Source organism: Nematolebias whitei, chromosome 12 (assembly GCF_014905685.2).
Source record: "Nematolebias whitei isolate Nwh7 chromosome 12, NemWhi1, whole genome shotgun sequence".
In the NCBI taxonomy this organism is placed as follows: Eukaryota; Metazoa; Chordata; class Actinopteri; order Cyprinodontiformes; family Rivulidae; genus Nematolebias; species Nematolebias whitei.
Genome location: NC_056509.1, coordinates 18,211,502 through 18,224,365, shown reverse-complemented (window position 1 = coordinate 18,224,365; position 12,864 = coordinate 18,211,502). Strand labels below are relative to the sequence as shown.

The 12,864-nt window shown below is 45.1% G+C and overlaps 1 protein-coding gene across 1 annotated transcript in view; it reads left to right on the top strand.

Annotated features, from left to right (window-relative positions):
• The window catches only part of casp8ap2 (caspase 8 associated protein 2), a 30,762-nt gene extending 19,045 nt beyond the window's left edge, over nt 1-11,717 (top strand). Inside the window, exons 7-9 of the mRNA XM_037685297.1 lie at nt 4,772-7,295; nt 10,489-10,588; nt 11,629-11,717. Of these exons, the coding sequence (XP_037541225.1) occupies nt 4,772-7,295; nt 10,489-10,588; nt 11,629-11,691 (2,687 nt within the window). The 3' untranslated portion in view covers nt 11,692-11,717. The remainder of the gene's footprint in view (nt 1-4,771; nt 7,296-10,488; nt 10,589-11,628) is intronic.
• The last annotated feature ends 1,147 nt before the right edge of the window (nt 11,718-12,864 follow it).

The following is a 12,864-nucleotide window of genomic DNA, read 5'->3' as shown; positions in this document are numbered from 1 at the left end:
TTTTGACCTTAGGCTTAGTCGTGACACCAGATTAAGTTCACTACAGTAATGATAAAAATGAAACTTTCATATATTTCATATTCATTGCACACCAACTGAAATATTTCAGGTATTTAATTGTTTTAATACTGATGATTATGGCATACAGCTCACGAAAACCCAAAATGCCTGTCCCAAAAAATTAGCATATTTCATCCCACCAATGAAAGACAAGTGTTTTTAATACAAAAAATGCCAACCTTCAAATAATCATGTTCAGTTATGCACTCAATACTTGGTCGGGAATTCTTTTGCATGAATGACTGCTTCAATGCGGCGTGGCATGGAGGCAATCAGCCTGTGGCACTGCTGAGGTGTTATGGAGGCCCAGGATGCTTCGATAGCGGCCTTAAGCTCATCCAGAGTGTTGGGTCTTGCGTCTCTCAACTTTCTCTTCACAATATCCCACAGGTTCTCTATGGGGTTCAGGTCAGGAGAGTTGGCAGGCCAATTGAGCACAGTAATACCATGGTCAGTAAACCATTTACCAGTGGTTTTGGCACTGTGAGCAGGTGCCAGGTCGTGCTGAAGAATGAAATCTTCATCTCCATAAAGCTTTTCAGCAGATGGAAGCATGAAGTGCTCCAAAATCTCCTGATAGCTAGCTGCATTGACCCTGCCCTTGATAAAACACAATGGACCAACACCAGCAGCTGACATGGCACCCCAGACCATCACTGACTGTGGGTGCTTCACACTGGACTTCTGGCATTCTGGCATTTCCTTCTCCCCAGTCTTCCTCCAGACTCTGGCACCTTGATTTCCGAATGACATGCAAAATTTGCTTTCCTCCGAAAATAATACTTTGGACCACTGAGCAACAGTCCAGTGCTGCTTCTCTGTAGCCCAGGTCAGGCACTTCTGCCGCTGTTTCTGGTTCAAAAGTGGCTTGACCTGGGGAATGCGGCACCTGTAGCCCATTTCCTGCACACACCTGTGCACGGTGGCTCTGGATATTTCTACTCCAGACTCATCCACTGCTTCCGCAGGTCCCCCAAGGTCTGGAATCGGCCCTTCTCCACAATCCTCCTCAGGGTCCGGTCACCTCTTCTCATTGTGCAGCGTTTTCTGCCACACTTTTCCCTTCCCACAGACTTCCTACTGAGGTGCCTTGATACAGCACTCTGGGAACAGCCTATTCGTTAAGCAATTTCTTTCTGTGTCTTACTCTCTTACTTGAGGGTGTCAATGATGGCCTTCTGGACAGCAGTCAGGTCGGCAGTCTTACCCATGATTGCGGTTTTGAGTAATGAACAAGGCTGGGAGTTTTTAAAAGCCTCAGGAATCTTTTGCAGGTGTTTAGAGTTACGTCATTGATTCAGATGGTTAGGTTAATAGCTTGTTTAGAGAACCTTTTCATGATATGCTAATTTTTTGGGACAGGCATTTTGGATTTTCATGAGCTGTATGCCATAATCATCAGTATTAAAACAATTCATCCATCCATCCATCCATTTTCTTCCGCTTATCCGGGGTCGGGTCGCGGGGGTAGCAGCCTAAGTAGGGAGGCCCAGACTTCCCTCTCCCCAGCCACTTGGGCCAGCTCTTCCGGGGGAATCCCGAGGCGTTCCCAGGCCAGCCGAGAAACGTAGTCCCTCCAGTGTGTCCTGGGTCTTCCTCTGGGCCTCCTTCCGGTGGGACGTGTCCGGAACACCTCACCAGGGAGGCGTCCAGAAGGCATCCTAAACAGATGCCCAAGCCACCTCAACTGGCTCCTCTCGACGTGGAGAAGCAGCGGCTCTACTCTGAGTCCCTCCCGGATGATCGAGCTTCTCACCCTGTCTCTAAGGGAGAGCCCAGACACCCTGCGGAGAAAACTCATTTCGGCCGCTTGTATCCGAGATCTCATTCTTTCGGTCACAACCCAGACCTCTTCTGGTGGACCAGAAACGTCTTGAAGCCGTGCGGAAGTCGTTCTCCATGGCCTCTCCGAACTCCTCCCATGCCCGAGTTTTTGCTTCAGCAACCACCCGAGCCGCATGTCGCTTGGACTGCTGGTACCCATCAGCTGCTTCCGGGGTCCCACAGGCCAAAAAGGCCCGACAGGACTCCTTCTTCAGCCTGACAGCATCCCTCACCGACGGTGTCCACCATCGGGTTTGAGGGTTGCCGCCGCGACAGGCACGACAACCTTGCGGCCGCAGCTCTGGTAAGCCGCCTCGACAATAGAGGCACGAAACATGGTCCACTCAGACTCAATGTCCCCCACCTCCCTCGGAACATGTTCAAAGTTCTCCCAGAGGTGGGAGTTGAAACTCCGTCTCACAGGAGACTCTGCCAGACGTTCCCAGCAAACCCTCACAATACGTTTGGGTCTGCCAGGTCTGACCGGCATCCTCCCCGACCATCGGAGCCAACTCACCACCAGGTAGTGATCAGTTGACAGCTCCGCCCCTCTCTTCACCCGAGTGTCCAAGACATGTGGCCGCAGATCAGATGAGACGATGACAAAGTCGATCATCGAACTGCGGCCTAGGGTGTCCTGGTGCCAAGAGCACATATGGACACCCTTATGCTTGAACAAGGTGTTCGTTATTGACAATCCATGACGAGCACAGAAGTCCAACAACAGAACACCACTCTGGTTCAGATCAGGGGGGCCGTTCCTCCCAACCACACCCCTCCAGGTCTCACTGTCATTGCCCACATGAGCATTGAAGTCCCCCAGCAGAACAAGGGAGTCCCCAGAAGGTGCACTTTCCAGTACCCCCTCCGAGGACTCCAGAAAGGGTGGATAATCTGAACTGCCGTTTGGTGCATAAGCACAGACGACAGTCAGAACCCGTCCCCCCACACGTAGGCGGAGGGAGGCCACCCTCTCATTCACCGGGGTGAACCCCAATACACAGGCACCAAGTTGGGGGGAAATAAGTACGCCCACGCCTGCTCGGCGCCTCTCACCAGGGGCAACTCCAGAGTGGAAGAGTGTCCAGCCCCTCTCAAGGAAACTGGTTCCAGAGCCCGAGCCATGCGTAGAGGTGAGTCCGACTATTTCTAGCCGGAACCTCTCAGCCTCACACACCAGCTCAGGCTCCTTCCCCACCAGTGAGGTGACATTCCACGTCCCAATAGCCAGCTTCTGTAGCCAAGGATCAGACCGCCAGGGTCCCTGCCCTCGGCCACCACCCATCCCACATTGCACCCGACCCCTTTGGCCCCTCCCACAGGTGGTGAGCCCATGGGAAGGGGGACCCACGTCTCCTCTTCGGGCTGTGCCCGGCCGAGCTCCATGGGTAAAAGCCTGGCCACCAGGCGCTCGCCCGCGTGCCTCACCTCCAGGCCTGGCTCCAGAGTGGGGCCTGGTGACCCACGTCCGGGCAAGGGAACACTAGGTCCATTTGTGTTTCTCATCATTGGGGTCTTTGGGCTGCACTTTGTCTGGTCCCTCACCTAGGACCTGTCTGCCATGGGTGACCCTACTAGGGGCATAAAGCCCCTGATAGCATAGCTCCTAGGATCATTGGGACACTCAAACCCCTCCACCACAGTAAGGTGGCAGCCCATGGAGGGGTATTAAAACAATTAAAGACCTGAAATATTTCAGTTGGTGTGCAATGAATCTGAAATATATGAAAGTTTAATTTTTATCATTACATTATGGAAAATAATGACCTTTATCACAATATGCTAACTTTTTTAGAAGGACCTGTACAGCTAGAAAACAGGGGGCTGATTAAACTAATTGGTTTCTCTTTAAATTCCAAAAGCAAATCAGAAATAATAAATAATTACTAACTCTTGTCAAATTTCAAACAATATTATCATTTATCGCAATAATTTCTGAGACAATCTCCCAGCAAAATTTGTTATTGTGACAAGCCTAGTTGAGACGTCTTCCCTTTTCTTTATACTCTGCTCTATGATTGGTGTCATGGCTGATATCATATTCAGTAAGGGTGCATTCACACCTGATAGTCCGGTAGACTCGGTTCGGTTGGGGACCAATATTCATAACATTTTGTTACATTTGAGCTGGTGCGTTTGCATTCACACTGCACTGTGCAGTCGAGTCAACCTGTTGAACCAACCTGTTCCCTCACTCGTCTGTGGGGGCGCTGCACCAAGAACTACTGAAAGAAAAAACACAAAAACCTCTGAAGACACTTCTTTTTCTTCTGGAAATAAAAACAAAAACGGAGTGGCATCAAGTTTTAGGAGTTACATTTTGTCATTTTTCAAAAATGGACTCAACGTGAGCAGAAGATGAGGCAGAAGACCATGGAGAATATTGTTTTTCACACAAGGCAGCCGACGGCTCCATATGAGGTAAGAGAAATGTGTGTTTGTTTGCCCTGCGCTGTACTCCACTTCTTGCTTGTGGAGCGGGGCCGGGTCTGTTTACATTCACACTGTACTCAAACTGCACTGGAGTTCTCTTCTGCCGGACCGAGACCTAGGTTTTAGCCCGAGCCAGAGTTCGCCTTTTTGTTCCGTGACAGAGTTCGATGGCGTGTTCACACCTCCCCAAATGAACCGGACTTTCTAGGAAAACGAGCTAGAGTTTGATTAAAGCGGACTAAACAGGGCTGGTGTGAATGCACCCTAAGGTTGATAACTACTTGACATAGTGGAATAGTCGTGTCATTTTCTTATAGGGATGCTTAGTCACAAAGGACAGTCACGTCTGCACAAGACTTTGTGTAGTCAGCTCTGTTCTTCATCTGGACTGGGTTATAATAACATATTATATATACTGATAGACTCTTACTATTTCTCTGTTTTCCCTTTGCAGATTTTTCCATCATCTCTGATCCTACCTCAAAAAAGTTGGACGTAAACAAAGAGAACAAATATCCAGGTTCTCAATCTAACCATGAAACAGAGATTTTGGTAGATGAGGTGTCTGTGCTGCCTCCCAGCAGGTCTGATGCGGAGCTGGAGGAAGGAGAAATTTTAAGTGAAAGTGAAGAGACCACGTTAAGTGTGCCTGCTCCTGCTGCCAAAAGGCCAAAGTTAACCGAGCCAGTCAAAAACAAACCGAGCTCTCCGTCCGTTTTAAAGAGAAAATCTGCAGAAAAGCCAGTTGCTTTGGAAGAAACTCCTGAAGCAGACGGCGTGTCGACACATAGTCCCAAGAGTCGCTTTAAAACCGTTTGCCCTGCAGGAAGCAAAGACTCCTTTTATACCATAGAAGAAATAATGGAGAAGTTTAAGTTGGTTCGCACTGAGATTCGGAAAAAGTACATGAAGCTTCATAAAACTTTTCCAAAGAAGAGCTTCTATGGTGTGATGGACAATTTTGAGAAATCATTTTTAGAGTTTGTGGATGGTGCTCATTTTGGCCAAATCTGCTTTCAGGCAGAGGAGCTAAAGTCCAAGCTGAAGAAACTAATATCTTCTGTTTTCAGCAAAGTGGTAAACAGCGGCATTGTGAAACGTCTTTTTGAACAGCAGTCAGTTGATTTGAAGCAAAAGTTGTGGGATTTTGTAGACACCCAAGTTGAATATTTATTCAAGGATATAACCTCAGCACTGAAGAGTCTTTGCAAAGCAGCAAAAGCTCCAGCTGAGGAAAAGGGGTCTGGTGAAGAGAAAAGAGATTCCCAACAGGCTCCTGTAAAGAAACCACAGAAGGAGCCACATCTCTCTATTTCCAGCCTGAGTCAGGTCTGTTCATGTGCCGTGATTCCTTACAAAACAGGCCTAGGAAGCAGAGGCAAAGACATTCGAATGACATTTGTAGAAAAAGACAGTAATGCTGTTTTACCTCCACCGAACCACCAAAGTGCCCAAAGTATGGCTGAGAACCTCCAATGTGAAGGTCTTCTCTCGACTCCTGAGAAAAATAGAATAACTTCTTTAATGGTCTCTCAAAATTGCTCCATTGTTGACAAAACGGACTTTGAACTCCTCACAGAACAGCAAACTTCCAGTTTGACGTACAACTTGGTGAGAGATTCTCAGATGGGAGAAATATTCAAATGTCTCCTCCAAGGATCAGACTTGTTAGAAGGCAGTGGGCTCACCGGAGACCAAGCTGCCTGGTCTCTTAGTACACCAAGGAAAGATGAAGAGAGATTCCTCAGTATCACCACACCTTCTAAGTTCACGTCCCCTTCCAAGTTTGATACTCCGCACAAACTTATTGCAACGTGGAGCAGCATTTCACCTCGCAAACTATTATCCCCACGAGTCAAAGACCAGATGCGTTTAAACCCAGCGTTGTTTGATGAAAGTTGTCTTTTAGAGGTTCCATCAGAAAAAGACCCACTGCAGGTATCACAGAAGTCCTACTCCATTCTAGCAGAAGATCTGGCTGTCTCTCTTACCCTTCCATCGCCTCTCAAGTCCGACAGCCACCTTAGCTTCCTGCAGCCATCAAGCTCGAGCATGCATATCTCCACTCCGGACAGCGTAGTCAGCGCACACATAAGTGAAGATGCCCTGCTAGACGAGGAAGATGCAACAGAGCAGGACATTCACCTGGCTCTTGATACTGACAACTCCAGCTCCTGTAGCAGCAGCATGATGACCAAAACCCCCGCAACTCCTTTTGGCTTCAAGCTTGAAGTGCCAATGAAAGCGCTGGTGATGGAGAAGTCTAACGATCACTTCATCATAAAAATTCGACAGACAAACACGCAGGCGGACATCTTGCAGACTGCTGATGAGAACATTAATGGAACGTTCACTGATAAAAATCAATGCAGAGACGATGTTTCTGCTCAGGACAGCCAGGCTGCTAGTTCTTGTAGCAATCTACCTTGTGGAAACAATCCCTCAAACAGCCAGGCAGAGATTATAACTCTTCTAAACCATACAATTGACAAAAACCAAAGTTCTTCTACTCAACAGAACCTGCCGGATTACAATCCTACAGATAATTGTAGAATCAGTTCTTTCTCCACTTCTCACCATTGTACTGCTACGGATAATACAAAGAATCAAGAACATATTTCCAAAGTTTCACCTTCTGAGTCCAACAGCTGTGTGCAACACACCACTGAAATCCCCGATGCAAGTGAACAGAGCCAGGTGCCTGTCTTTGACTTGGACAGAGATGGCACCAACGAGTCTAAGATTGAGAAGAGTTTCACCATCGACACAAGCAGCTCGCCAACAAAGAGGAAAAAGAAGCCCTTAGAAAAACTGCAAAGAAAAAGGTCCAGGAGCGAGGAGGAGGAGAGTCTAGAGGAGGCATCTCCTTCCAAGAAAGACATCGATTCCAAATTGTCCCCTGTAGCTCTGTCACCCAGCAGAGTGTCTGCGAAGAACGTCGTTAAAAAGAAGGGCGAGGTGGTCATGGCATGGACCAGGTCAGTAGCCGACAAACTGTTCTGATTTGATGTGGTTTTAAATTTGAAGTGCTCAACCAAAAAAGTCACTGTTGGGCAGTGCAATGGCTCAGTGGTTAAATTGCCTCAGAAAGAAAGTCTTGGGTTTAATCCCCAGTTTGGACCTGGGGGTCTGTTGGGAGTTTGCATGTTCTCCTCGTGTTTGCATGGGTTTTCTCTGGGTACTCCAGTTTTCTCTCACAGTCAGAAACCTACATGTTAGGTTGCCTTCAGGTCCAGGCTTCTCTTGCAAAAGAGATCTGTGATCTCAGTGGGTTTGCCTGGTTAAATAAAAGCTAATAATAACAATTTTAAATAATGCCTGCATGTATTATAAGCAAATGTCATTCTCTACTTTTAAAATGAAAGTTGTATCAGAAGTGGTGGGAGGGTATGTGCATTTCTGCTTTACTTTGGTTCATTTTTATGCACATGGAACATTAATTTTTAGGTTAAAGAAATGTGGCTAGATCATTTAACTAACTTCTTTCAGCTGGCTTAAAGACACAACTACCCACTCACAACTTACTGTTTTCTCTGTTTTTATTCTCCAAAAGTGAAAGACTAACAATGATGTTTTTCTGTGTGGATGTTTTCATTTTTCTGCTTGTTAGCAAAATATCTCATGAACTCATAGATGGGTTTTACTGAAACTCAGTTTATTGGAAGCGCACTGACAGTTAACTTTTGGAGTCATCATATTTCAAGATGGCCACAACTATTTGACCTGAGGAAATGCAAATATTTTACTGAACAAATGGTTTTTGTTGTGTAGGGGAAATTGAAAACACTGTTTGTCTGTGTTGTGAGCAAGAGAATTCAAGAAATAAGTGAGGTACGGACTTCTAGACATCTAGGTGTAAATGTATAAATTAGGGATGCACAATATTGGATTTTTGGCCGATGTCTGATATGCCGATATGTTAAAATTTATTCGGCCGATGCCGATACCAATATTTTATATGCGTTCCTTTGTCAGAACATAATCCTCTTATTTAGGCCTATATGCTACAAAAATTGTGCAACAGCTGTAAGAGCTGGTGACATATATTCAGTAACAGCCATATGTATAGCACTTTAACTTATATTAAATGAAAAGTGTTAAATGTTATTAATTATCATTAGTCACCTGTGATGCTGTCTCACTTGTGGAGGTTTGTTCCAGGTTCCTATAGCTGCAGTGTGGGATCCTCTGCACTCCTGTGCATGAAGGACAGACTTTTAAGTTCAAAGTTTTTCTATCCATTGTGCAGTAAGACTAATCATGCTAACGGGGCTAACACAACATCCAAATGTTTGTGGTAAAACTCACCCAACAAGTCGTGCTATCAACTATTAGCTTCTCAATGACGTCGGAAATGACGGCTTGTAACTCGGGTAAAGTTACGTCTGAAAAATATCTCTGACTGGGGACGATGTAGCGAGGCTCAACATAGTCCATAAATCTTCAGAATCCGACACCCTCACCAACGAAAATAAAACTTTCACACCGCCGACATTTAGAATTTTCCTCTCCGCCGTGAGTTTGGGTAGGTGCATGTGACGTCATCGTGTTGCGCTGCAGCGTCATCACTTTGTGCTGCCGCTGCAGGCAAAAGGAGCGCCTTTTGTATTGGCAAGTTATTTTAATGGAATGGACGATCTCCGATATTGAAATTTAATGCTGATATCGGCCGATACCATGTCGATAATATCGTGCATCCCTAGTATGTACAGTATGTTCCTGTTGAAAGTTGGGTTGCCATATCAAAATCCAAGATGGCTGCCACCATATATGCATTCAGTAGTCCCTTGTTTATCACAGGGTTTCCGTTCCCAGCCCCCCTGCGATAAGTGGAAAAACCATGGTGTATAAGTAATAGTAGTAGTAGTGGTAGTTTATTTTGGTATTTGTATTTATATTAAGGCATTTTAAACCCTTCTCACGCTCTTGCAATATTCTAAGCCATGTTTCTAAACTCTAAACGCTCTAAAAGAGCACAGCATGTCATGAACTTCGCTCTCTGCCTCCTGCCGCTCTTAGCCACGCCCACCTCCACTGCAATCGCTGGCAGGTGATGGAGAGCGGAGATCATGACACGCTGTAGGAGAGAGGTTCTCCCTGCACTTGAGGTCTGTGCAGCAGGTGCTAAATCATTTAAAATAGTTTATTTTAAATGAAAAATTCCATTCTGATCATGGTTCATCCATCAATCAGCCAACTGTGTGTCATGTCCAGTCTTACTTTGAAAAACCACGAAAGAGCTAGTCCACGAAAGTCGAACCGCAAAGTAGCGATGGGACTACTGTATATCCAACATTTTTCAGTCGGGTCATCTGGACAGTTTCTTTTTTTGTGCTGAAACGTTTCGCCTTTGATCCGGAAGACTTCATCAGTCACGGAAACACAACAAAACTGATTCTTCCCCCAACATCTTACTCCAAAGTGGAACAAACCAGTTCTGTTGGTGCTAAGATGGTCTCTTTGGTACGCCCCCTCCTCCATTGCCGGCCCTCTTCCTTGTTGACAGTCGTGTCAAACTGGTTGAAAACAACAAAGTCCATGCTCAATAATCCAGGTATACAATCCAACATTTTTCAGTCAGGTCATCTGGACAGTTTCTTTTTTTGTGCTGAAACGTTTCGACCTGACTGAAAAATGTTGGATTGTATACCTGGATTATTGTTGAATACTGTACATGTTTTCTTTATGAGCTGGATTACTTGAAATATAAGCTACTGTTTGTGCCACTTTTTATTCAGGTGCATATTAGCTACATTTATGTGTAAGAAAGGTCACCATAGAAAAATGGGTTGTCACGTCAAAATCCAACATGGCTGCCAAGATGGCCACCCCTGGCTGCAACATTGCTCCTGGTGGTGGTCAGGATTTATCACTGCGCCGCCTCGGACAAGAAAAGAAAAAATAAATAAATCCTGCCTCTGTTCTCCACAGTGTAACTCCTCCCCACCTGAACATCTTGCAGCAGAAACATTCAGGTTTACTACATTCTCTGTTCAGTTCCAGTCCAGAAAAACATCTGTAAAACTACAAACATTCACTATTCAAGTCCCTCACCCTCAGGGGACATCAGTGTTCTGCTTGTTGTGTCTCATGTTGGTGTGAACATATAAAGAACATATAAAGGTTTCATGGTAAAAGTGAAGCTAAGGTTCTTTGTTCCTGCTCATTCAGGCATGAAGATCGAACCATCTTGATGGACCTCAAGATGAAAGGTGCTTCACGGGAGACCTTTTCTGCACTCTCCGAGAAACTCAGCAAACCATCGGGCCAGGTGAGCCAGTGTCTGACCAGGCTGAACAACATTTATGAGGGGGTCCCCAAAAGGCCTCTGAACGTGTGGGGGTTCTCTGGAGGTTTTAGCATTTTTATTTTTTATTTTGGGGGGGGGGGGGTGTACATGCCAAATTTTCTCTCGGAATCTCAAAGTAGTTACAGTTTTCACTTTATAATTCTTTCAAAATAAACTTAACAGTTCACCAGGGCTTCCAGTAGTTGCAGACCACCTCCCATCCCAGCAGCAGGGTGGTGATAAACCTGGTGTCAGATGTGTCACGTTGCAGACATGGAAGATTCTGATGGGGACACGGTACCTGATTTTACACATGTGCATTAGTAACTGGAACAAGGTCAATTCCTGCGATAAACGAGGCTAATCATGTCCGCTGTAAGTTAGCATCTATGCTAACTGTTGGTCAGCAGCCTCTGATAAATAGTTTTTTAAATTTGTTAGGGATGGGGATAAAAGTTTTAATATTGCAACCTCGTGGGTCATTTTGACCCCAGGGCAGCAGGAGGGTTAAAACCTGCCTGTACGTCTTCTCCAAGTAAACATCTTCCTGTTTTTGTCTTTTTGTTTGTTTCGTTTTAGATTAAAGAAACGGTCCTTCCTTTGGTAAAATAAAAGTTCTTCACATATTGGCTCATAATTCACCTTTAGATTCCATCATTACAGTAATTATAGTTTAAAACTAAAGCAGTTGTGCCTTTTTTATGACTTTATTCTGAAAACGAGACAAGAAAATGCTCGCAAATCAAAACATGGCCACTTATTTAATAATTTATTTTTTTTTACAATTTCAACAGTTTTTGCTCATTTGGAGCCATAATTAAAAGTAAACATTTGGTTGGGTCGAGATGGGGGCTGTGTGGGGGCAACTAAATGACGGGCATGGCCTGGAGTGCAGTTTTAAACGTCCTAAACACCAACATGGAGCAGTCAGTGGCAGCCCAGCGCCAGACGACCTTTAACCTTTGTGTTTGTGTCTCTGCTCCGTCTGAGCTGAAGAGTAACGACCCACTCTGTGTTTTCAGATCGCTCACAGGTTCCACCAGCTCATGAAGCTCTTCAAGAGGCAGGAGAAGATGGACACCTGATCTCTTCTTTGTGTGTGCTGGAGTGTTTTGACACAGATTTGCACCTTTACCAGATGTGTGGCGCGGTGCACCTGTCCACAGCTGCATGAAGCCTGGTGCTAACAGGAACAAGAAGTCCGTTCTGGATCATCAAAAAAACAACTGGGACAATGATCACTTCTTCTGAAAACATTTGGCTCTGGGTTGTTAATTTTGAGAATCAGAACTCCGTGAACTCAGTCATGTTGATGATGAAACATCTGGTGAGAGGTTGCCTCTTCTCTCTGCTGCACCTTGTTTTAGCAGCACGTCACAATCACTACTACAGGACATGGATATTACTGATGTCTACCTCCCACAGGAGAACTGGTTCAGGATCTGTGCTCTCCTGCAGTCTTTGACCTGGTGTGTTTTTCTGAAACATTGTCGAGGCCTTATTTTGTCCTCTGGACAGCAGGAGAAACTCATCCACAGGTTTGGGACTACAGTTTCTTCAGAAATGCAAATTATTTCCCACTTCTGGTGACATTTTTTCTACCCCCAAACTTACTGGACTCTCACTGGGAACTACAAAGTATTTTCTACTGATCAGTCATTTTTGGTCTTTATATTCTGTGTGAAACTCGCTGATGTTTGTAAAGGAACACATTTTTGATGCTGACCCGTCCGAACAGGACGGCACATAATTATCAGTTAAAACCTTTTATCTTTAGGATGAAGAGACGGATCGTTTTCACTTTTCTGATTTCTTAAACAGTATTCTTACTGCATATTTTTGAAAATAAAGTTTTATTTATTTATTGCTGATGTCAGGTTGTCCCTTATTCTCTGTTTAAAAATGTGTGTGTGTGTTCATATATACATTATATATGCACACACACCTATATATACAGTATATGTGTGAATATATATTTTTATACAGGTTAGTCTCACTGAGTCATGAGAACTCATTTTCAAGAAAGACCTGGGAGCAGATGTTGGGGGTTAAGTGCCTTGCTCAAGGGCCCAGAGTGGAGCAAATGAGGGTGGAGGCAGGTGTGGGTGTTTCACCTTTTCCACCCAATTTTTTTTTATGTCAGTCTGGGAGTTGAACTTGCGACTTTCCAATCTCAGGCCCACTTTCTCTAACCTATGGGAGTGGTAGTTCTATATATATTTATATAATGGGGAGTATATATTTATATAATGGGGAGT